The 26,548-nt window shown below is 42.1% G+C and overlaps 1 protein-coding gene across 4 annotated transcripts in view; it reads left to right on the forward strand.

Annotated features, from left to right (window-relative positions):
• SETD7 (SET domain containing 7, histone lysine methyltransferase) overlaps nucleotides 1–20,299 on the forward strand; it is a 42,713-nt gene extending 22,414 nt beyond the window's left edge. For 2 of the 4 annotated variants that reach the window (XM_019730813.2, XM_019730814.2), the window contains exons 6-9: nucleotides 5,414–5,495; nucleotides 7,881–7,998; nucleotides 10,686–10,843; nucleotides 14,643–20,299. In XM_019730813.2, coding sequence (XP_019586372.2) covers nucleotides 5,414–5,495; nucleotides 7,881–7,998; nucleotides 10,686–10,843; nucleotides 14,643–14,823 — 539 coding nt within the window. In that variant the 3' untranslated portion in view covers nucleotides 14,824–20,299. The other 2 variants (XM_019730816.2, XM_019730815.2) reach the window with 2 other exon arrangements.
• The last annotated feature ends 6,249 nt before the right edge of the window (nucleotides 20,300–26,548 follow it).

Raw genomic sequence — 26,548 nt, forward strand, 5'->3', positions numbered from 1 at the left:
TATGTCTTCATTCTAGGGCCCAGTCGGAAGGGCCAGTGGCAACCTGTGTCAAGATCTTCTCAGCTGGGTCACAGGAGGCCAGAGCATGAGCAGACACCTGTGATGCCTCTTAAAGCCTCAACTTGGAACTGACACAATGTCACTTTCACCCACGTTTCATTGGTCAAAGCAAAGTCACACGGTGAAGCCAAACATCAGTGGGGCAGTGAAATATACACCAGGCACTTTCACAGCAGATGCTGAAAAGTCACATGACAAGGGTATAGCTGTATAATTCAAATATAGGGAAAGAGTAAAGAAATGACAGCAGTAATCCAATCAATTTCAAACATGATATTTCAGTAAAAACTGAACTACAGATTAATAACATTAAAGAATCAAATTAGGCAGATCTCCAAATTGGTACAAATTGTAAAGCTGACTCAACTTGAACTCTGATTGGGAAAAATAAATGCATATTGGCATCCCTGCCCTCTTCAGAACCTGGCATCTGCCTGGAGTACACACTTGATACATGAGTGAGCCCATTGGAATCCATATTAGGAAAAAATCCTATTTCCTTTTAGAAGTACAGTAGAGTACACAAAACATTTTTTTCTGATTATAAAATTTTATATTGTAGAAAATCTGGAAAATAGATAAGGAAAAAAAAAATCAAGACTTTTTTGAGTATTTTGAGTGGTACCACATAGGAAAGCTGTTTGAGTTGGTCTGATTCCTTGAAAACAATATATGCACATATTTCCAATCCAAGTTAAGCTATGAAGAGAGAAATGAGAAAAGATAATAAATGTAGGCATTAATGGGCCTAAATAATCTTTAGCTATTTGTGATCTGAAGGAGACTCTCCAAAGGGAGGTTTTGTCCAAAAATAGAACATGTGGAACTTTACATTTAGGTCTAACTTGGGTTGTCTTAAATCTCTCTCTTTTTTTTTTTTTAAATTAAAAATTGAGGCCATCTAAGTGCAATGTGGGGTTCTGGGTTGGGTCTTGGAAGAGAAAAAAAAACATTATGGAAAAACTGGTGAAATCTGAAGAAAGCCTGGAGTTTAGTTAATAGTAATATAGTTATGCTGGTCTCTTAATTTTGACAAACATGCCCTGTAACATAAGAAGTTACATTAGGAGAAACCATGAGGGGTTTTTGAACTCTCTACACTATCTTTGCAACTTTTCTGTAAATTTAAAATCATTCCCAAATCAAAAGGCTGTTTGTTGTTGTTTTTTAAGTGCAACAGCAATCGTTGAACTTCACACTCTAATATCTGTGCTGTTCACGTATGTTCCAAAAGGAGACGTGTTATAATGTTCAGAAATGAGGAGACTCAGGCCAGGGGAGGATCCCAATGGGTGATGCAAATTTTAAAACTTCAGAAGTGGCAGCATTTTTAGTGGCAAGATCCTTGAACTTCAGAATCACTTAATTTGTGAAGATGGTAAAGGGGGTCAATCAAATATATGGTGACAGAAGGAGACTAGACTTTGGGTGGTAAACACACAATAGAGTAGACAGATACTGTATTATAAAGTTGTACACCTGAAACTTATATAACGTTATTTAACCAATGTTACCCCAATAAATTTCATTAAAATTTAGAAAGGAATAAATAATAACAATGGGGAAAAAAGAATCACTTAATTTGAGTCTCAGCTCCAACATTTACTGTATTACATTTTTGGGCAAGTTACTTTTTATTTATCCTTTTGGAACTGTTTCTTCATTGTAAAATACAGATCTTGGCACCTACCATAAAATACCATAATGAAAGTTCTTGTTACTACATTCTTCTTGGTATTAGTAAAAAAAACAGATTTTGGAAAGTCAGAGTAATCATTCTTAGGGGAATGATAGTTTTGCTTAGAACCCCTGGTTGCAAATAACGAGCATCCTCTTCAAACTACCTTAAGGCAAACAAACACAGGGCCGGGGAGTGGAGTGGAGAGTTCACTGTCAAGATCCTGGCAGGTCTCAGCTGTTTTAAGGACTGAAGAACAATTCGGGCTTCAGAAGGGTCAGAAGCCATGGCTGTTTTGGACGACTCAGAAGAAGCCATGCACAAATCTTGAGCCCTGCCACTTTTGCTTCTCTCGCCAATTCTCTCTTGCAGTTACATTTATTGACTTGCTGATCAGCCAATAGATCAGGTCTTACAGGGTCATGTGGCCATCTGGCCCAATGGTCAGGGAAGGAGGAGGAAACCGGAATGCCAATACCTCTCCTGAAACATTCCTGACCTCTCCCCCCGCACCCTTTCTTTCTCCTTAGATTTTTGTAACCACAGATTGCTTCCAGGTCTTCACTTTCTTCATGCTGATTTCTTTACCATGCCTCTGGCTGGAATTGCTTCTCACCTTTTCTCTACATAGGAAGTCCTGTCCCTGGCTCATTCCTATTCCAGCTTTAAGGCTTGGCTCACCTCTTAGAATCAATGTTGGTCAAGTGAATAAATGAATTCTAGCCAAAGATCCTAGTGTAAACTATAGAGAAAAGGAGGAAAAGTAAAGAATGCCTCTGTTTGCCCGGAGCACCAGGATTGGAGGAAGGGACAACAAGCCTTGGGAAAGGTGGCATCAATTCGCTGACAGCAGGAAGATGTTTGTTACTCCTCTGTGTGTCTGCACAGCCCCCAGCACAGCGCTTGCACTTTCTTGGCGTTTAGCACGTTTGTGATGAGTGTTAGTCTAAGGAAAGGAGATGGAAGTTCACAGGAGAATTTCTGCACAATAAAACATATATTCCACAGAAAAAGTTTGTTTAAAAAGTGTGGTTTGTTTGATATATCTCCTTGGGCAAGGGAAACAAAGGGGGGAAAAAATGGGACTACAGCAAACTACAAAGTTGTTGCACAGCAAAGGAAACCATCAACAAAATGCAAAGGTATCCTACTTAATGGGAGAATATATTGAACAATGATACTTCTGATAAGGGGTTAATATCCAAAATTTATAAAGAACTCATACAACTCAATGCCAAAAAGACAAACAATCCAATTAAAAAGTGGGCAGAGGCCCTGAATAGCCATTTCTCCAAAGAGGACATACACATGGCCAATAGACATATGAAAAGATGCTCAACGTCACTAATCATCAGAGAAATGCAAATAGAAACTACAACGAGATATCACTTCACACCTGTCAGAATGGCCGTCATCAAAAAATTAACAAAAATCAAGTATTTGCGAGGATGTGGAGAAAAGGGAACCCCTCGTGCACTGTTAGTGAGATTGCAAATTGGTGCAGCCACTGAGGAAAACAGTATGGAGGTTCCTCAAAAAATTAAAAATAGAAGTACCTTATGACCCAGCAATTCCACTCCTGGGTATTTATCTAAAGAAATCAAAAACACTAATTTGAAAAGATATATAACCCCCCATGCTCACTGCAGTGTGATTTGCAATAGCTAAGATATGGAAGCAGCCTAAATGCCCGTCAATACACAATTGGATAAAGAAGATATGGTACATATGGAATATTACTTGGCCATAAAAAAGAATGAAATCTTACAACTCTTGAAATATGGATGGACCTAGAAGGTGTTATGCTAAGTGAAATAAGTCAGACAGAGAAAGACTAATACTGCATGATCTCACTTATATGTGGGCTCTAAAGAACAAAATAAACTAAGAAATAAAACAGAAACAGACTCATAGCTACCGACAACAAACTGATGGTTACCAGATGGGAGAGGGGTTGGGGGCCTGGGTGAAAAAGGTGAAAGGATTAGGAAGTAAAAATTGGTAGTTACAGAATAGTCACAGGGATGTAAAGTACAGCATAGAGAATATAGTAACATTGTAATAACTATGCATAGTGCCAGGGGGGTACTAGACTAGTCAGGGGGACCACTTCTTAACTTATACAAATGTCTAACCACTCTGCTGTACACCTGAAACTAATATAAAATAACATTGAATGTCAACGGTAATTGAAAAATAAATTTAAAAAAAAAATAAAAATAATTTAAAAAGCCGATCCCGAGAGGGAAAATAAAAGTGTGTTTTTTTGTGTGTGTTTTGTTTTTCTTCCTTCTTTTGAACTAAGTTCCTTTAATGGAACGCGTGCTGGTCCATTGCCACTGTGCTCTCAGGTGCATGCCTCGGCCTTTCCCTGCCCGGCATCTATGCAGGAGGGTCTTCCCCTTACAGGCTGCCTTTCCCAGGCTCCTGTGCCTCTGGCTTCTGTCAGGGTTTGGCCAACTGGAGGCACTGGCTAGGGACATGAGAGAGAAGGGAGTAGGGAGAAGCCCTCTTTGTGTCCAGCAATATCTCAAGCAGTGGCCTCTCTCCTGACTTCGTCTTATACCAGGAATGTCCCCATAGTTCCAGCTTTGCCAGGCTTCCCCAGACCTAGAGCTCCAGGAACCCCCGCTCTGCCTTTGTCCTTCTGGCTTGGGGTTGTGGCTTCCTGCTTTTGCCAGTTTCTGGGCTCTTCACTGCCCCATCTGGCTTCTCAGCTCTCCCATCCTCTGTATAATCAATTTCCTGAATTCAGCTCTCTCTAAAATACTCTAATGGTCTATTTCCTAGTTAGATACTGACTGACTGGCTTGCTTTCTAACTTTTAGTTTCAGACATTAATTTGGGTTTTGATTGTAATATAAAAAAATGAATTGGTCCTGGTAACCCCTGAGAACCTCTAAGGAATTGCTTAATGGAATTATTTGTGACGCCTTAGTGCCTAAAATAACTTACTTTGCAGGAGCAAACCTCCAGTTCCAAAACTTGCTTCTTTACTCATTAGCCTTTGGAGCATCGTGTGTCTTCACTGTGCTCTGGGGTGATCCTCTGAGGCCAATCCTTTGCAGAGAACCAATGTTAATTCTAGGCCTGAGGTTAATTCTAGGACCATAGTTTCTGGAATAAATTACTAATTGGCTTTTGAACCACTTTAATAGAAATAGAATGACTTTGTAAATGCTTCATCAAAAGTAGTTCCGTTCTTAATTCTGGTGAAGCCAAGTGTTTATTTTTAGTGAAAGAGACAAGTGCCAGGGCTGGGTGGTTGGATTCTATAGACTGTGTCTAGTATGAAGAAAACCACAAGAAAATTTTAAGACCATTATCCAATATGATCTGACCAGAGAGATCTCAACGTTTCATGACAAAGCATTTTCTTGATTAAAAATTTTAATTATGCAAGCATCTTTTAAACCATTTGAATCAAGAAAATTCAAAAGCAAAAATAGAATTTTGAGGGCTACTTCTGATGGCTATTCATTAAGACCTGAAACTAAAACTCAAGAGCAAATCTAAACACTGTGTCCATTTATTTTGAAGAAGTTCATTCTAGTTGGTATAACTTGAATCAACATTTTTCGTTAGTTAACTTTTCCTGGTCCCATGGACACAGAGAAGTTTTAAATGCTTTCCCCTAACTCTGTATCCAGACTGAGATTTTCGTTTGCTTTTTAGGTGCGGTGTACCACTTCGATAAGTCAACTTCATCTTGCATTTCTACCAGTGCTCTTCTTCCAGACCCATATGAATCAGACAGGTAATTTTTTCCTTGTGGTTTTAATGGCACTGTTTGCATGAGGTTAAATAACCCTGGTGGTGGGAACTCATGGTCCTCTGTGGCCCTCTGCTCAGGCCACGTTCCTGACCAGAAAACAATGTTCATATGTTCTGAAGAAGAATGTTTTTATTCTCACATAGAAGCTGTGCCTGTAAGAGAGTTTCTCCATTGAGAAAGCACAGAACAGCCGTTCTAGAATGAAATCTCTACATTCGGGCCAGGCAGCCAGCTATGCCGTGCCCAGGTGTCCCCTTTCTCGGGGCTCTGGTGCCACATGCTGGCCTCTAGGGGAGCATTTCACACTCATTAAAGCTCTAACCTGGGCAGGGACCAGAATGCCTTCTTTTCTACTCAGCCCAGCTGAGGGAGGCTGGAACGCAAGGCAACTGATTCACTAAGGGAGAACAAGAGTGAAACGACGAAAATATAAGAAGCATAAAAACATTCCAGCTTATGACTTACAAGTGTCTGATTCTATAAGCTCACTCCCCAAGTGTCAAGTCCTGTTCCATTTCCTCTCTTATCTAAACTCAGCTCCTGATTCTTGCTACAGCTTCTCTGGTGCCTTCCTGGGGTTCTTATTCCCTAGCAACTGGTCTATTGATGAGTTAAGAGACCGTCTGCAGGTAGTTTCCTCTTGGCCTCACTCTTTGTAAGCCTGGCTTACAGAGCCTGGTTTCCATTCACTTTCTGCTCCCATCTGAGAAATAGGCCTCTCTTGGTTCAACTGACATGGTTGACCCCACAATGTCATAATGAGTGACTGGTCTCTTTCTTGACATGAGGCTCTGGCCCATTTACAAAGGGAAGGGTTTGGTCTCTTGTTAGCCCTGAAACACAACAGTATCATCATCGTGCGTATGTCTTTTTGGTTACTGTCGTTGTGATGATGTTGCACACTGATATCCTCAACACTTATCAGTGGTTTATGAAGGCAAACCTTTTATTTTACACTCATGGTTCTGTGGGTTGGCTGAGATTCAGTCACTTTTGACTGGGCTCATCTCAGCTCAGCTGGACTAGGCTGGACTCCAGGTTTCAAGTTGGGTTCAGGTCTGTTTCACATGTCTTCATTCCAAAATTCAGGCTAAAGGAGCAACAACCACCTGGGCCGTCTTCTTCTTGAGGCGATGAATGGAAACTCTGGAGGTGGCTGGCAGAAGCTTGCCATGCTTCATAACACCTGAGACCTGGCATGCAGTCACTCTGCCCACATTCTAATAGCAAAGCAGGTCATACAACCAAGCTCAAAGTCAGTCAGGCAGGGACGTACCCTCTGCTAGCTCTGAAGAAACACCGCAAGGTCACGTGGCAAAGTGGCAGGATGTATAGTTCTCTCACAGGAGGGAGTAAAGAGTTGGAAGCAGTAATTCAGTCTTCCACTCCATAAAATAAGCGTGAGATCCATGTAACAGAAATTACAGATGACCAGTTTCACTACAGCCATCACATCCCAGTGTCCGAAGGAACTGAAATAGTTGTTGATGGAGCGTGTGCTCTCTGATAAATCCAGTCCAATAATCACCAGTGCTGTTTTCTTGTAAAACAAGGGGTGGGCGAACTTTTTCTGTACAGGGCCACATAGTAAAGATTTTAGGCTTTGTGGGTCTCTATTGCAACTACTCAGCTGTGCCTTTGTAATACTAAAGCAGTCAGAGACAATTCTAAACAAATAGGTTTGGCTGTGTTCCAATAAAACTTTATTTACAAAAATGGGCAGCAGCCAGATTTGGCCCCTGGGCCAGAGTCAGCTGACCTGTTATAAACTCCTTTGTTGGGAAGTGCTTTTTGGATGGATTCTATTAACTATTTGTCACGCTTTCACATAAAAGATTCATCTTGGGACTTAATTAAAACAATTTTTCCCTCCTATTTGGCACTGACAAACCTGGGTACCACTTTAACTAGCTTTGGAGAATGTTTTATTTGTCTAGGAAGACAGTGAAAATTGACACTAACTAAAAACATAAATTTTTTAAAACCTTGTATCAAGCACTGAGTTGCTTTATGAATGTCCCATAATAACCCTCTTATTAGAGAACAAATTTTGAACATCACTCTCAAAAGAGACATAAGTACCAGTTTTTCAATTTCCAGTGCCAAAATATTACCTTCCTTCCTTCCTTCCTTCCTTCTTTCTTTCCTTCCTTCCTTCCTTCCTTCCTTCCTTCCTTCCTTCCTTCCTTCCTTCCTTCCTTCCTTCCTTCTTTCCTCCTTCCCTCCCTCCCTCCCTCCCTTTTTCCTCATTGGATTATTACGAACTGACAGTTTGGATTCAGTAGCCATAATGATATTTTGGTGATTGATGTAAGGAAAGACGTATCAAACTTAAAGAATCATTATTGGACTCTTTTTGCTATTTAGGGTTTATGTTGCTGAGTCTCTCATTCCCAGCGCTGGGGAAGGACTATTTTCAAAGGCAGCAGTGGGACCTAATACTGTTATGTCTTTTTATAATGGAGTCCGAATTACACACCAAGAGGTGAGTGCAGTAGAAGTGGAAAATCCCCTCGGTTTGTTAAAGGGCTTTGTTTCAAACACCCTTAATTTTCTCATTAGTCCCCTTTATTTTAGTATTTATTAGAAATGTAAAGGAACAAACAGATAGGCTTTTTTGTAAAATTGATTGGATATTGTCTTATAGCAGTCTTCAGCCCGCTAGAGCAAAAATACCATAGACTGGGTAGCTTAAGAACAGCAAAAATTTATTTCCCAGAGTTCTGGAGGCTCAGAAGTTCAAGGTCAAGGTGTCAGCAGATTTGGTGTCTACCAAAAGTCCACTTTGCTTCCTGGTTTGTGGATGGCCCTCTTTTCTCTGTAACCTCACGTGGCGGGAGGGTGGAGGGAGCTCTCTGGGATCCCTTATATAAGGCCATTATTCCATTCATGAGGGCCCATATGACCTAATTACCTCTCAAAGCCCCCCACGTTGGGGTTAGGTTTCAACATGTGAATTTGGGGGGGAAACAAACATTCAGCCTATAGCAAATGTTTTCCTCTGTGAGTCTTAAAATGATTTTTCTTTGGAGTTCCACAACTATTTTATAGAAAGTGGGGTGGTGCTTTCAATGACACAGTGATTGCTTTGTCCTGGACAATACCCAGTGTCTGAAAAACTGAGATCCAGTTGGACTTTGTCAACGACTAATTTCTGACCTTGGGCAGGGAGATTTATAAGAAGACCCCCTGTTTGTGCAAAAGCTATACAATCCCCTTCCTGGCTTCTATTGCCAAAAAATAATTTAAAATGAAAACTTAAAGAGTCGAATCACTTCTTGCCTTTAAGACACAATCTTTGTTGTATTTCCTAGATTTCATATTTTGTTTCTGTTGTTGTTTCTTCACTTCACAATTAACTTCCTTAAGTATCTGCTTAAGAGCAGAAAGTTCAACGATTCTAGCGTAGGTTGTACTCTCCATCCTGCTCTGATTTGTATTGAGTGTATGGGATTTAAATTTATCACTCATACCCCACATTCATGCCCTTACTTTTCACTTACTGCTATGGAGTGAGAAGGGGAAAATGCCATGAGATAATTAAGTTATTGCACATTCAAAGCAGTCACAAAGTCAAAGATGGCGATGCACTAAACCTGAGCTGTGGTCTGGCACACAATGACCCCCTGTGACACCAGACCTGTGGATTAGCAATCCTGAGAGCCCCAGAAATTCAGCATATGAAAGGTGGCTCAGGATACTGACATACAATTTACTTATTCAAATCTTTTACAGATACAAAAACTGAAGCCCAGAGAGGTTAAGCAATTTGTCCAAGGTCACAAATACAGCAACTCGCTGAGTTCGAGCAGGGTTTCACATCGCAGAATCTGGCTCTGGGTAAATGAATGAGGCAATCTCCTTGCCCTCCTGAAATTTAGATTCCGTTGGGGGGATAAGAATACACAACTAATGGCAACATAATAATAAATAATAGCTTAATTATTTCATGGCACATCAAGCGCCACATATCAGTATCACAAGACAGGTCTGGAGTATTAAGATCCATGAAGATTTTTTCCCCTCTCATCACTGCTCTATTCCTACACCTACAACATTGCCTGGCACACAGCAGGCACTCAGTAAGTATCTCTTGAATGAATATTGGATACATATAACAGCTTAAATATAATTTAGAGGCGGGAGAGTTGGTATACCTCTGAAAGTCGACAGTTTTGTTTGTGCGCAAATGTGATCGTCTTTGTTTCAAAAGGCTGCTCTTCTGGCCTCCGCAGATCCTGGGGTGTGGTTTGGAGGCGGGAAGCCTGTTGGTTGCACTGCAGATAGTGAGTGAGTCCTGTTGCAGAGGAGAAAGCGGGCCGGTAACCTGACTTTGCTGGTCACAGTGATTGCCCGCCCACCTGTAACAAAGATGTGAGACTTTCCTAGAGTGCAGTTTGCCATTCTTTATATTTCTGGTTCTTTTTTTTTTCTTTGGTTTTTCTTTTGCCTTCTTTTCCTCACTGTAGGGATTTGGACACTGATCCAAGAAAAAGCCATGACCCCAAGGGGCAGTAGCACACAGCAAGCTTGGGTGGGGTTCGGACAGGGTGCATGAGTGGGGATGTCCTCCCAGCATGAGAGGAGGAGGGCCGGGAGCTCCCGAGAAAGAAAGAGATCGTACATGTCCAGGTGACATGGAGCATGATGAGGAGTCTGGGGACCCGAGAGCTCCGAGGAGAGCAACGATCTGGGGTCCTCATGGTCTGGGTTTATCTTATCTGTCGCTCAAAGCTGGGGAGTGAGGGGTCCCCTTGAAAGCAGACTCTAAATGGCTGAAACTGCTTTGTTTGTGCTTTTTAAAACACAATTGGATGAGTAAAAATTTAAGTGTGGTGCTGGCAGACTTTTGAGGTGACAGTTCTCAGCCTGCAGCAAATAAACCAACAACCGAGGGATACCTGGTTATATTTTTGGGTGTCTTTGTAAGGGACTTTTAATCCTTTTTTTCATATAAGATAAGGCAACAATCAATAAATAAGAAGTTGAGCTCCCCCGGGATGGCCACATGTGTCTTTTGCACCATCAACAGTGGAGGGATTCCTTAGGCTCTTTGCAAGTTTGTGGCACTCAAACCATGAAGTTCAAAGTCAAATGAGTTACATATATCGATGTCCTTTAAGCTTTGGGGAGAAAGGTCCCTCTCATGCTCACCTTTTTTGTTTTTTGCAGGTTGACAGCAGAGACTGGGCCCTTAATGGGAACACCCTCTCCCTTGATGAAGAAACGGTCATTGATGTGCCTGAGCCCTACAACCACGTGTCCAAGTACTGTGCCTCCTTGGGACACAAGGCAAATCACTCCTTCACTCCAAACTGTACCTATGACATGTAAGTGTGACACTTAGCTGCTGGGCAGATCTGTGCCTCAGGACCCTGAGGTGCAGGGGGGCTGGCGAAAGGTGTTATCCTGCCCCAGATGAGGCCGCTCCCTCAGAATCTCCAAGGGTCCCCCTCAGGGGTCTCACGGTTATGACTTGAAACTCAGAATCTAAACAGCCCCACTCTTTGGCCTTGGCAGGCTAAGAAATGGAAAAGTGCTTTAAAGAGTAGAAATGCTGTGGAAGTACCATACTTAGTGGTTACTGTTTTATTATGGCTCATTTTTGTCCTTCAGTTGTCTCATTCTGGAAAATGAAGGATAGTGGTATTTAAAATACTAAAAATTGAAATTACTCTGCATAGTGGACATGAGGGAACCCTTTTATGATGTGAAAGGAAGGAGGAAAATAAAATCCTAAGCATATGGCCTGCAGTCTCAGTGTTGGAAAAGACCTATAAAATCAGAGAGTGCCTATGATTTGACAATAAAGACAAATGAAGTACTGACACATGCTACAGCATGGATGAACCTTGAAAACATATGCCAAGTGCAAGAAGCCAACCACAAAAGACCATTTATATGAATTGTCCACTATAGCCAAATTCATAGAAAGATCACTGCTTGCCTAGAGCTGGGGGGAGTGGGGAGAAGTGGGGGTTTCTCATGAGTATGGGGTTTCTTTTGAGGGTGATGAAAGTTTTTTAAATTATAGTGGTGATGGTTGCACCACTGAAAAATTACTGAGTCGTTCACTTTAAATGGATGAATTTTATGATATGTGAATTACATCTCAACAAAGCTGCTATTTTAAAAAATCAAATAATCCTACCTCCCTCTCGTGGTTTGATCCTCCCCTTCCAACTGTTTATTGAACCTCTTCTTGGAAACTGCCATTGATGGGGAGTTTACTCTTATCCGTAAAGGCAGCTGTCTTGACAAACTGAAATAGATATTATGAAATTAGCTTTTGAGCTCTGATGATTAGAAAGGTCTTTTCACTGAGCCTAAATGGTTTTCCTGTCACACCCAGCCCTTGGCCCCAATTGTCTCCCTTTCTCATGTATTATGTCAATCTCTCTTCCACCTAGTAGCCCTCCAAATATTTTAGTTTTCATGTGCCCCCTGAATGTTCTCTTCCCAAAGTCAGCATCTCTGACTAAAGGATGCACTGGGATTTTTTTGTCCTATCGTCACTGCTGTCCTTCGCTCAACCTGAAAATGCCAGTTCTTCCTGGGAGCCACGGAGCTGGGTGCAAGCTTTCCTGCTCAGCTGTAGCTTGCAGACAGTCTCTCAGTCCTCTAGCTTGTTAACATAAGCAGGATCAGATCACGTGCATTTAATCTGTAGGAAAATTGCCAGGATTTGACTGTCCCTTCTTGCATCCCTGAGATGGCTTAGAAATTGCTCTGGCAGTGACTTCTCTCCTTGGCAGTCAGCAACAAGTACTGAAGCTACAACTTCTGTTTAAAGGGCGGGTAGAAATGGCAAAGGACGTGTGTCATGTGAAATGAAACTGACACTGTTATTAACGCCAAGGCTGTCATGGCCAATGTGAATTAGGCCGACACATGGTTTCAAGCTGCACGCAGCTGAACAACAGCCCTTTAAAGCAGGGATAACTGATGATACATGCTATATACTTAGACGGCTGTTTCAAAGCAAATGAGTTCTGTAATGTCACTGTAAGGACATGATTTTTCTCACCAAAAAGAAGAGAGCGCAGGACATAAGTGAAGGAACCATTTGTATAAAAGCAAGCCCCTGTACTCTTCAGGGTTATTTCTTAAAAGTCCAACATGACCAATTAGTTATTTGGGGCAACGGGAAGACCACCTGAAGGATAATCAAATATAAAATTCAGGTATCAATTCAGGGCACTTACTTGTTTCTAAAAGCCTCGGTATTATTATGCACACTCAACATAAACAAAACAATGCCTTTGTTTTCACTGTAGTCTGGTAGCTAATGCCAAATGGACACACAGTCGAGAACGCCTTTCCTAGTTGTAAATACAGGTAGCATGTTGACAAGCTAACATTTTCTGCACACTCACTCTGGGCCGATGCGGTGCTTCTCGGGCATTCTCCTTCAGTTCTCCCAGGGACTCCATGGGGCAACTCCTGTCACCATCCCAGGTCACAGACAGCACGCCTGGTCTCTCAAAGGACCTAAGTGTTCTGAAGTGCTGCGTCTTAGCGCCCGCCCCCTTGAAGAGCCTACACCTGCAACTGAGTTCTTCGTTTTCAGTCTGTCCATTTTCTACTCTCTGAAAATCAAGATAATGAGCAGGAAAGGCTTCTCGCAGGAAATTTTTCAGTGTACCAAAAGATGAAACTAGAGCTCCATTTCAGGGGTTTTGTTTTTGTTTTTGTTTTTTTTATAATGAACTATTTTAATTTAGAGACAAAGAGTTGTGATTTTAATAAGGCATTCCTGAATCCCTGATCCACGGATCTCCTCTGTGGAGGAGCACAGCTTGAGAATTCTGTGCACGTGCACGAGCACGCTGTGTCTCTCACACATGCATACGCTCACCATAGTAACTAATACTAGTTGAGGCCTCATTTGCTGCCAGGCAGCGTGTGAGGTGACTCTTATTTTGTCACAACAACTCTTGTTGGATAAGGGTGACTAGTGTTATCATGATTTTGCAGACGGAAAGTGAGATTCAGACAAAGATACCAAGGTGAGCTTTCCAAGAGGAGGCAATGATCATGTGTGGAACCAGCAGTCACATTAGAGTCTTCCCACCCCAACTCAAGTATGCTTTCGGGGAATCATGGCCCCGAGTAGGGTGGACATAGAGACCCCCTTGGAGTAAGGATGGCGTTGTTCCTTTTAACCCCACATGAAAGATGTCCCTAAGCCACAGACGTATTCCTTTCTCGCCACCGTTAGAGGGAATCAGCCAAGGACTTGACTCATGCCCTATGTACCAAAATACTCTGGGCCTGCAACCTTCTCCTTTGGTGTCTCAATGCCTTTTATTAAAAAAGTGACAATAAATGAATGAGACTGATTTGACCAGATGCGTATAAAAATAAAGCTCATTTCTTTCTGGCCATGCCTTCCACCCGTTTTGGGTTTCAGCAGCTGTTAGGGTAGCTGAGTCCATTACTTATTTATTTCGTGTCCTCCTGAAGGGAGCTGGGCAGGCGATCAGGGTTGGGAGCCTTTGGCGGAGGTATATACATAGTGACAGCCCTGCCTCTGTTTCTGAAAGGACTCCATACCGGACGAGAGGCTGCTCCCTTCACGGGATGCTTCGCAGGGAACTCGGCAGATAGCTCTAGACTTCCCTCTTGAAGAGAAACAACCCTGCATCTAGGATTTTGCTAGGAAGGAATACTTCCTCTATCTGTATAGGATGGAATACAGAGATTTTTGCCTCGGAAACCCACAGGGCTCTTTCTTACAAAAGTGTCCTGGTAACGCCTCCCCGGCCCCTCCCCTAGGTGCAGCCGGTAATCCGATGCCACAGGCCCCATGAGCTGAAATGTTGACGGGTCTGATTTCTCATTAAGGACAGATTTTTGATGTTGACCATGATTGTTGGTTTATAAATACCGAGTGCCAAATATGCTCAAAAAGGAAGATGAGAGCAGTGCTTTTTAAAGTTTAATGCGCCTGTGAATCACCAGGGGGTGTCTGAAAGATGCCAGCCCAGCAGGTCTCCTGTTAGCACTGGTTGAGGACCTACCCCTGGTGTCAGCATTACACCAGGTGTGATTCCCGCATCAGCCCCCTCCTCCCCCTCCTGTGCCCCTCACCTGCCCGGGAATGACTGTGCACGTCTTGATGTCTAGGTTTGTCCACCCCCGTTTCGGGCCCATCAAATGCATCCGCACCCTCCGAGCCGTGGAAGCCAATGAGGAGCTCACCGTGGCTTATGGCTATGACCACAGCCCCCCAGGGAAGAGTGGGCCTGAAGCCCCCGAGTGGTACCAGGTGGAGCTGAAGGCCTTCCAGGCCACCCAGCAGAAGTGAGGGGCCTGGCTCTGGGCTTCAGAGACCGGGAGTCGAAACTTGGATCTATGCACTTCGTTTATCCGACAACGGGACAACCAGGGACTCGTGCTGTGACATCACGTCCTCTCACTCTGCGTTCACAACAACTTTCTCGCATACTAACTAGGTTTGACTGTATTACTCATACCAGATTTAAAATTAGCTAGCCCTGCAACAACGTCCTGCTGAGAGGGATTGTCAAGCACTTGAATAAGACAGCATGATGTCCTTGGGTGGTTCGAGTCTAAATCTGTACCACATTCAGAGATGCCAAATGATGAGACTGAAAAAGGGAAAGGAGGGTTTTCAGTCATTTTTAGTCTGTGGTTTTTCCGTGCTGTTTTTTCCTATGGTCAATGCAAACTGTGTTGTCATCACACTTGCAGATGTGCCATATGGAAGAGAGAATTACTACATTTTTATTCTCTAAATGTAGTATAATTTGCCTTTTAACCTTTGATCTGTATCTTGCAATAGAATGGCTTTGTTCTTTTTCCTAGCAAATAGAACCCCACTCTTTGAGTCACTTCACCCCCAGTCCTGTTCTCTATCTGAGCTACCTTTTACAGGAGAAACTTCCCAATGGATTTTGTGTCAGTGCCAGTGTGTAGGTCTCTCTGGCTCTTTCTATATCATTGCTTCCTTATTATGTCCTGATATAAATAACTGGCTTATAGGGCCAGGGTATTATTATAGAATTATTATTCTCGCATGTAAACAAAGATATCTTTGCTTTAAGATGAGAAGAGTTTACTTTGTTTGCATTAAGTTATGGAAGAGTTGTAATATATAATTTAAGAAAGAAGAGAGAGAACTTAGTATTTCTAAGCAGTAACTGTGGCAATTTTGCAATATCTTCAATAGTGCTAGTAATTTTTTTCTCCTTGCATACACATTACATGTATATAACATACAGCAGTCTGGCTTGTGGCACAGTGCATTGAATTCAAAAGTCAGAAAGCAAACTTGAATTCTAACACAGAATTCACAAGTGTTTTTTTTTTAATTGCTACTATTAAGAGAGACATACTGATCACTAGGTACAAATCAAACCTTACCGCTAAAACTCTTTATCATTGTAATTTCAAAGCACTTATCTGCTTCAGAGCATTGTGAATTAAGAATAACACCTGTATAGTTTAAAAGCAATGATTATCAGTAGCATTTCAGCCATTTTGCAAGCCATATGTAATCATACCTGCAGAAATAAGGAGAAAACCCTGTTTTTAGTTTAGCTGATTAGGTATATAACATAACTGGGATGGCTCTGAATGAATTCTGGAGTTTGGGGTTTTTGTAAGCGCCCTCACCACACGCGGTAGCTATGTCTCCTTTAGATGCCTGCATGAGACAGCTAGGAGGTCTGGAGCACAGCAGTTGCTCCAACTTGCAAGTGTCAATGCCAGCACCTGTCTCCTCCGCCAGTTTGGACTTGAAAGCTGAAGCTTTCCAAGCTGTAGCCCATGGTGAGCTCTGGCTGAGAAAGCTTACGGGGTGTGGGAAAAGAGGGAAGAAACAGGCAGAAGGAAGCTTGATATTTCTTGTCAGTTGCATGTCGCTCTTACTAGAAGAATTTCACGGAAATACTTGATCCAGGGCTGCTCATGACTTTAAGTTCAGGCAGCCCCTGGGTACAGGATTCAGCCCTCAAGACAGTGACAAAAGCAGCCCTTCTCTTTTTTGCAAAGCAGAGCTGGAGGAACTAGGTGGCAGTGGTTTCAGGCAGACAAGCTGATGGTTCACACATGAGAAGTTGTCAGGGCTGCCGGAAAGATCTCCCACAAAGGGAACTGAAGAGAGTGTTTAGGTTAAAAGGCACCCGGGATAGGATCGCTTCTATTCTGTAGAAAGAGACCGGTCTGTAAACTGTGACAGATGGGCAATCTTGGTATTCTGATAGGTGCTTTAATTCAAATGGGTCCCAAAGTGAGTGACTGTTATTAGGAAGAGAAAGATGGCTTTAATTAACCCCAGTCAGCTGTGTTGTGGAGTCAGGTCAGGGAGAGGGCGGCACAGGTCACACCTACGATGCAGCTACAAAGCTTTGAATGTTCCTGAGGGTGGTACTGCTCTGGCTGGGGCTGCAATGGGCTATGATTTCTGTCCTGATGAGCTACTCTAATTACCCCATTCACATGGAATCTTTCTTCCTTTTTTCTTTTTTGATAAAAGGGATTGAAGAGTTGTAAGTAGTGATTAACCAACTAATCCATTTTTTAAATTAGATATTGAATGATAACACTCTGAGTGTGTCTGTGAGCTTCAGACAAATCAGAGGGAACAAGACACCCAAGCAGAGCCTTTCTCTGTCTTTCTCCCTCTTCTCTTCTATGTGTCTAGTGGCTCTTCCCTCTCCTTCCTCTTTCTCTTGTCTGTGAAAATGCCTGGGTGTCCGTGTGTAACAAGACCCCCAGCTGATCTCTCCCGCTCTGTTCCTCTGTCTCCTCTGTGTTCTGAGCTCCTGTCTTGCTCTGTGTGCCCTGTAGACACTCTCTCTCTGTCTTTCCCTCTGTGTCCATGTCTAGCTCTGCTGGTTGTGATCTCCCCCTGCCGTACACAGACACACAGACTCTCTCTCTCAGCCAAATGTAAGGCTTTGTCCACAGGGTAGAATCAGAGGGGGCTTCAGATTCACTGTTATGTAGGCAGGAAAAGAAGTCCAGGGGGTTGGTGTTCCCTAAGGAAGTAACTGGGGAGGAAATACGGGTGTGTTCCTTGTCTGAGCCCAAGTCTGAGGGGGAAAGCCTCAGGATGTATTTTTCTGCTGAATCTTACATCTGCTATAAAAAAAAATAATGTCAGGAAGCAGCCAAAGCTGGTAGTTTCATCAACATCATAATCACAACAGAAATGTGGAAGGTTCCATGTGGTGGGGGAAAAAGACGGAACTTTTTGCTCTCCCCAAAACCAGCTGACGCCTGTTGAATGGGCAGGATGCCATAGTCTCAAGGAAATTCACTCAGAGCCGTCTCAGCCCAACCCCTGCATGACTAGATCTTTCCTTAGCAGCTTTTCTATGATGGAATATTATCTTGTGTTAGAGTTAGGAATAGGAACTAATCTGTAGGAGTATGTCCTCAAATGGACATTTGAGTGGACTAATGAAAACAACTGTAAGGACTGAATTTCTGATGCAAAGGAAGGATGACATTTAAAAAAGTAACAGGTTAGGAAGACTTGAGTTTTGTTAGGACCTATTCTTATTTTAACCTGCTTCATTCCTGGTCTACCTGAGAAACTAAGAAGGAAATTTGTTTTTCAAGACCTCTTTGAACCTGTCAGGGGCTTGGTTAAACTCATTTACCTTCTGGAGGTTCTTCACACTTGAAAAACTATTTCCTTATCACCAACAACCTGAAAAGGCCACTGTGGAGGCCAAGTGCAACCATTTACAACATTCAATGTAACTATTAAAAATGCAGTAACTGTGAACAGTGAATTCAAGGGTTGTCTTCTCAGTGAGACAGTATGTGGCACTTTGGTAACTTTTTCCTTTAATATAAACAATTTTAAATCACTCACTGCAAAATGCATTTAAGATCTTCTAAGAAGGTATAGTTTTCTGTTTTGCTTTGTTTTAAAACAGTTGCCTCAAGTTTCTGTCATAAGAGTAGTGATTTAGAATCCAGACATTTTTTGTTTTAGAAAAAAACGAGCAAAACTATGTTGCAAGACTGATCTTTGTAGTGTTTATTTGCCACAGATCAAAGGTTCACAATATATTAAATTTACATCTACTTGAGGTATCTTGACAGATTTTTTTCTTTGATCTTTCCCTTCAGGAATTGGACCCTGTGTCACTTTTTTATTTTAAAAATACTAAATTTTAATAGTTTTGTTTTGCCAAATGTGTGCATACATATTCAAAGCAATGGAACTACTTCAAGCCATACAACCCCAGGGGTGGAAACCCTTTTCACAAATTTTAATGTGTTTGTATGTAAATAGATGTTTGTATGAAATATTTTCATGGTAGAATGAATATATTTAAATGAAGTTGAATTATTCCAGTGCTATTTAAACAAATTACAAAATTTTTGGTGAGAATATCTGAGTCTATCGAGATATAATGCAGATCAATTTTGATTTTTAAAAATCTAAAGCCTACAGATCAACTCTGACCCAAGGCAACTTCCCTGCGTTGTTGCATCTGACGTGGAGAGAGCTTGTAGGCTTCCCCAGTGCCTCAGCCGCTTCCTGGTGTAAGTTAGGTGCTCGTGGAGGTGTGTCCACCTTTCAGTGACATCGCTCTGGGCCTTCGAGGGCCTGCGAGTGTATTCGAGGCATTAGAGACACTGGTGCATTTATCCAGAGCACAATTTCCTTGCAGGGCAGCAGAATCAGAAGCCAGACGTGGCCCTGGGACCCTCAGAAGTGGGTTTTCCGGCCGCCATCAACCGCCACCTTACTGCCTAGACACACATGTCAGGGAGGCTGCCCTCAGTGGAGTTGGGGTTCAGACCTCAGGGGGGGACTTCACGGTTCGCCAGCAGTGCCTGTGTCCCGGCCTCCACCTCACAGAGAGGAGCGAGGAGGGTGCTGCTGGCGACGGGCCTATTTGTCAGCACAGTACATCCTGTCTCAGCTCTGGGAGACTATGCACGTAAGCACCAAACTTCCAACCAGAGAGAGACGCCCTCCGATCACGCCAACCCTGGCTTCCTCTGCCTGTGACTTTAATAGCAAGACCAATCACAGCCCTACAACATGCCTCCCAGTTCTCCTGATGCTTATGTTACCAGAACGCTCCTTTACAGCGTGATTCCACTTGAGTGGGGGTTTTCTGTTTTCCACTTTGGTCCCGGATATAATGAAATGATCAATTTTCTGACAAATTTTCACTGTGTATACTAGCAATATGTACACACATGCCCATGGATCTTAACATATCAACTTGGTTACATTTTGGGTTACTATAATTAATCTCGATTCGTGCAGTGGGAAGTACAGGGACTACGTAATGTCTGCTTGGCATAGAAGAAACTAGGTTCATGGTTCTGAGCTCCCTACTTCAAAAGTTTTCCTCCTGGGTTCCTTACGTTCTTGTTTTATCCTGAAATGCATTTATGAGGTTGTGAGGTATGTTTAAGACACGGAAGTCAAGGGTTCGCTTTTGGCATTTATTGCAACCAACAGTTAACCCATCACAGTTAACGAGCATCCTTGATTGGTCTTTTGTGGAAATGGAACAAAATCTATGAGCCTTATTCAATATCTATAATTCTATGATTTTTTTAAATTATGGGAAATTAATGAAAGATGTTTACATGAATAATGTTTGCCCTTACTGTGTTATGAATGAGTTTTTTGTAGTGTGTCTGGGTGCATGTGCAAGAGAGTAGGAAAAATGTTTCTGAAACAAAACTTGACAAATATTTGTAATGAAAAGTAAATTTAAAGATTGCTATAATTGCGCTATAGAAACAATGCAAGTATTAAACAAAATATACAATCATCTGTCATTGTCTTCCTTTGGTCGTCAAGGGCAAAAAGGCAGTAACATTTTTGTTATGACACTCTCACCTGTATGTTTTAAATTACTAAGCAAACTGTATATTTTAAGTGGTTTAACCATGTCATTAACCAGTTTCCATTTTCAAAGCATTGCAGTAAGACCTGAGGAGGGGATAGAAAGATTAGGAGCTTGCATGACTCCACATACACCCCCGAATCCAGAAACAGCAAGATAACTCAGGAATGTCGGATTGATGACATAAATGTTAAGGGCCCTGAACATAAATGAGAGGATGAGGGAAGAGACCTGGAGGGTGGGAAAGCAAAACAAAAAGATGGGCCCTCCCTGGTCTCCCTCCCCTGCGCCCCCGTGGGAGCCGACAGGTCACCTCAGGCCACACATCCTCCATTGTTTAATGACTGGAACATCTAGCTCACTTCCCCCTCAGATGACACACTTTGGGGGACCAGCAAGTATGTCTTACTGGATGCATACAAAGCATTCCCCAAATATTTGAGGTGAGAATGACTGAACCAGAGTGTCTTTTTTTTTTTTTTAAATTAAAAATTGAGGCCATCTAAGTGCAATGTGGGGTTCTGGGTTGGGTCTTGGAAGAGAAAAAAAAACATTATGGAAAAACTGGTGAAATCTGAAGAAAGCCTGGAGTTTAGTTAATAGTAATATAGTTATGCTGGTCTCTTAATTTTGACAAACATGCCCTGTAACATAAGAAGTTACATTAGGAGAAACCATGAGGGGTTTTTGAACTCTCTACACTATCTTTGCAACTTTTCTGTAAATTTAAAATCATTCCCAAATCAAAAGGCTGTTTGTTGTTGTTTTTTAAGTGCAACAGCAATCGTTGAACTTCACACTCTAATATCTGTGCTGTTCACGTATGTTCCAAAAGGAGACGTGTTATAATGTTCAGAAATGAGGAGACTCAGGCCAGGGGAGGATCCCAATGGGTGATGCAAATTTTAAAACTTCAGAAGTGGCAGCATTTTTAGTGGCAAGATCCTTGAACTTCAGAATCACTTAATTTGTGAAGATGGTAAAGGGGGTCAATCAAATATATGGTGACAGAAGGAGACTAGACTTTGGGTGGTAAACACACAATGAGTAGACAGATACTGTATTATAAAGTTGTACACCTGAAACTAATATAAAATAACATTGAATGTCAACGTAATTGAAAAATAAATTTTAAAAATAATAAAAATAATTTAAAATGAAAACTTAAAGAGTCGAATCACTTCTTGCCTTTAAGACACAATCTTTGTTGTATTTCCTAGATTTCATATTTTGTTTCTGTTGTTGTTTCTTCACTTCACAATTAACTTCCTTAAGTATCTGCTTAAGAGCAGAAAGTTCAACGATTCTAGCGTGGGTTGTACTCTCCATCCTGCTCTGATTTGTATTGAGTGTATGGGATTTAAATTTATCACTCATACCCCACATTCATGCCCTTACTTTTCACTTACTGCTATGGAGTGAGAAGGGGAAAATGCCATGAGATAATTAAGTTATTGCACATTCAAAGCAGTCACAAAGTCAAAGATGGCGATGCACTAAACCTGAGCTGTGGTCTGGCACACAATGACCCCCTGTGACACCAGACCTGTGGATTAGCAATCCTGAGAGCCCCAGAAATTCAGCATATGAAAGGTGGCTCAGGATACTGACATACAATTTACTTATTCACATCTTTTACAGCTCAACAAACTGAAGCCCAGAGAGGTTAAGCAATTTGTCCAAGGTCACAAATACAGCAACTCGCTGAGTTCGAGCAGGGTTTCACATCGCAGAATCTGGCTCTGGGTAAATGAATGAGGCAATCTCCTTGCCCTCCCGAAATTTAGATTCCGTTGGGGGGATAAGAATACACAACTAATGGCAACATAATAATAAATAATAGCTTAATTATTTCATGGCACATCAAGCCACATATCAGTATCACAAGACAGGTCTGGAGTATTAAGATCCATGAAGATTTTTTCCCCTCGCATCACTGCTCTATTCCTACACCTACAACATTGCCTGGCACACAGCAGGCACTCAGTAAGTATCTCTTGAATGAATATTGGATACATATAACAGCTTAAATATAATTTAGAGGCGGGAGAGTTGGTATACCTCTGAAAGTCGACAGTTTTGTTTGTGCGCAAATGTGATCGTCTTTGTTTCAAAAGGCTGCTCTTCTGGCCTCCGCAGATCCTGGGGTGTGGTTTGGAGGCGGGAAGCCTGTTGGTTGCACTGCAGATAGTGAGTGAGTCCTGTTGCAGAGGAGAAAGCGGGCCGGTAACCTGACTTTGCTGGTCACAGTGATTGCCCGCCCACCTGTAACAAAGATGTGAGACTTTCCTAGAGTGCAGTTTGCCATTCTTTATATTTCTGGTTCCTTTTTTCTTTTTTGATAAAAGGGATTGAAGAGTTGTAAGTAGTGATTAACCAACTAATCCATTTTTTAAATTAGATATTGAATGATAACACTCTGAGTGTGTCTGTGAGCTTCAGACAAATCAGAGGGAACAAGACACCCAAGCAGAGCCTTTCTCTGTCTTTCTCCCTCTTCTCTTCTATGTGTCTAGTGGCTCTTCCCTCTCCTTCCTCTTTCTCTTGTCTGTGAAAATGCCTGGGTGTCCGTGTGTAACAAGACCCCCAGCTGATCTCTCCCGCTCTGTTCCTCTGTCTCCTCTGTGTTCTGAGCTCCTGTCTTGCTCTGTGTGCCCTGTAGACACTCTCTCTCTGTCTTTCCCTCTGTGTCCATGTCTAGCTCTGCTGGTTGTGATCTCCCCCTGCCGTACACAGACACACAGACTCTCTCTCTCAGCCAAATGTAAGGCTTTGTCCACAGGGTAGAATCAGAGGGGGCTTCAGATTCACTGTTATGTAGGCAGGAAAAGAAGTCCAGGGGGTTGGTGTTCCCTAAGGAAGTAACTGGGGAGGAAATACGGGTGTGTTCCTTGTCTGAGCCCAAGTCTGAGGGGGAAAGCCTCGGGATGTATTTTTCTGCTGAATCTTACATCTGCTATAAAAAAAAATAATGTCAGGAAGCAGCCAAAGCTGGTAGTTTCATCAACATCATAATCACAACAGAAATGTGGAAGGTTCCATGTGGTGGGGGAAAAAGACGGAACTTTTTGCTCTCCCCAAAACCAGCTGACGCCTGTTGAATGGGCAGGATGCCATAGTCTCAAGGAAATTCACTCAGAGCCGTCTCAGCCCAACCCCTGCATGACTAGATCTTTCCTTAGCAGCTTTTCTATGATGGAATATTATCTTGTGTTAGAGTTAGGAATAGGAACTAATCTGTAGGAGTATGTCCTCAAATGGACATTTGAGTGGACTAATGAAAACAACTGTAAGGACTGAATTTCTGATGCAAAGGAAGGATGACATTTAAAAAAGTAACAGGTTAGGAAGACTTGAGTTTTGTTAGGACCTATTCTTATTTTAACCTGCTTCATTCCTGGTCTACCTGAGAAACTAAGAAGGAAATTTGTTTTTCAAGACCTCTTTGAACCTGTCAGGGGCTTGGTTAAACTCATTTACCTTCTGGAGGTTCTTCACACTTGAAAAACTATTTCCTTATCACCAACAACCTGAAAAGGCCACTGTGGAGGCCAAGTGTAACCATTTACAACATTCAATGTAACTATTAAAAATGCAGTAACTGTGAACAGTGAATTCAAGGGTTGTCTTCTCAGTGAGACAGTATGTGGCACTTTGGTAACTTTTTCCTTTAATATAAACAATTTTAAATCACTCACTGCAAAATGCATTTAAGATCTTCTAAGAAGGTATAGTTTTCTGTTTTGCTTTGTTTTAAAACAGTTGCCTCAAGTTTCTGTCATAAGAGTAGTGATTTAGAATCCAGACATTTTTTGTTTTAGAAAAAAACGAGCAAAACTATGTTGCAAGACTGATCTTTGTAGTGTTTATTTGCCACAGATCAAAGGTTCACAATATATTAAATTTACATCTACTTGAGGTATCTTGACAGATTTTTTTCTTTGATCTTTCCCTTCAGGAATTGGACCCTGTGTCACTTTTTAATTTTAAAAATACTAAATTTTAATAGTTTTGTTTTGCCAAATGTGTGCATACATATTCAAAGCAATGGAACTACTTCAAGCCATACAACCCCAGGGGTGGAAACCCTTTTCACAAATTTTAATGTGTTTGTATGTAAATAGATGTTTGTATGAAATATTTTCATGGTAGAATGAATATATTTAAATGAAGTTGAATTATTCCAGTGCTATTTAAACAAATTACAAAATTTTTGGTGAGAATATCTGAGTCTATCGAGATATAATGCAGATCAATTTTGATTTTTAAAAATCTAAAGCCTACAGATCAACTCTGACCCAAGGCAACTTCCCTGCGTTGTTGCATCTGACGTGGAGAGAGCTTGTAGGCTTCCCCAGTGCCTCAGCCGTTTTCTAGTTGCAGGCGGCACAGCCCACCATCCCTTGTGGGACTCGAGGAATTGAACTGGCAACCTTGTGGTTGAGAGGACACGCTCCAACCGAGCCCTCTGGGAGGCAGCTCAGCTCAAGGTGCCGTGTTCAATCTTAGTTGCAGGGGGCGGAGCCCACCATCCCTTGCAGGACTTGAGGAGTTGAACCGGCAACCTTGTGGTTGAGAGCCCACTGGCCCATGTGGGAATCGAACCGGCAGCCTTCGGAGTTAGGAGCACGGAGCTCTAACCGCCTGAGCCACCGGGCCGGCCCTCCAATCCACTTTTTACACAGCATCCAGAGTCATCTTTTAAACTAGTAAAGCAGATCATGCCATTGCATTGCTGAAAGCCTTCAGTGGCTTCCTAGTTCAGTGAGAACAGTCTAAACTATGTACCATAGACTGGCTCCCTCTACCTCTCCACTGTCATTGTCCACTCCCCCCACACACTGCAACCCAGCCAGACCTTCTGTTTCTCAAAAATGCCAAGCGTTTTCCTGGCTCCCAGCCTCTACACCTGCTGATTCCTCTGCCTGCTGTAAGTTCTCCACCAGCTCTTTGCATGACTTGCTCTCAACTGTCAGCTTTTAACTCATACAGTCAGAGATGCTTTCCCTGACCATCCTGTTTTAGAAGGCCACCTGCATTTACCCTCTGTTTCGTCACCCAATTTGTTTTGTTATCCCTCATCCCAATCCACAGTTGTGTTGTGTATTTGCTTACTTGGTAGCTGTCTTTTATCGCTGGAAGATAAGCATCACTGGGCTCCAGCCTTTGTCTACCTTGTTTATTGCTATATCCTTACCCCTTGCACGGTGCCTGAAACATAAAGACACTTGTTCAATATCTGCTGAATAAATGAATGGATCTCCATCTTCTATTCCTCACTTCTTCATCAAAGGAAATGAGATGCTAAACAAGAGTTTGTAGTGGGAATAATAAGTGCTTAACACGGGACATGTATGATGGTTGGACAACTTCCAGGAAGGGGTAAATCAGAGAAGCCAACTTGGTAGGGAAAAAAAGGGAGCAACTGTGATTGGTTGAGAGTTGAATGTAGTGGAAAATACTGTTGCCATCATTGCCCAATAGTGACTTGGATTGCCACGGCTATCGACACCTCAGGGACTCTTGGAAGAAGACACTGGAAGTGAAGGTGACCCAGCCAGTCAAGATAAAACGCCTCTTCCTGCAAAGTCAGCATCACATACCGGGCTGAGGTGGCTCTCCCTGTTCATTTAAATTCCCCTTTCTCTTTACTTCCTCTCCTCACAGGCCTCCTCTATTCAACCCAACTCTGACTCATCTCCTTGGGGTTCTTTAAAGCACTTGTTAACATTTATTCTCTCTGTGTGTATGTATGTACAGATGCTCCTTCACTTACAATGCGATCACATCCCAAGAAACCCATCATAAACTAAAAACATTGGAAGTGGAAAATGCAATTAATGCATCCAACTTACTGACCATCATAGCTTAGCCTAGTCCACCCTAAATGGCTCAGAACACTTACATTAGCCTACAGTTGGGCAAAACTATCTAACACAAAGCCTATTTTATATTCAAGTTTTTAATATCTCATGTAAATTATTAAGCATATTGCTTTCAGACCACCATAAAATTGAAAAATCGTAGTCGGGACCGTCTGTGTGTATATGGAAATACACACACATATATTTGTTACCATTTTGCAGAAACTTTTGAAAGCAGGTGGCTGACTTGCTGAGTGATTTTCAAATGGCAAGCACTTAAAGGATGATTGTGTAGGAAACAAATCATACT

The sequence above is a fragment of the Rhinolophus sinicus genome, linkage group LG07 (assembly GCF_036562045.2).
Source record: "Rhinolophus sinicus isolate RSC01 linkage group LG07, ASM3656204v1, whole genome shotgun sequence".
In the NCBI taxonomy this organism is placed as follows: domain Eukaryota; kingdom Metazoa; phylum Chordata; class Mammalia; order Chiroptera; family Rhinolophidae; genus Rhinolophus; species Rhinolophus sinicus.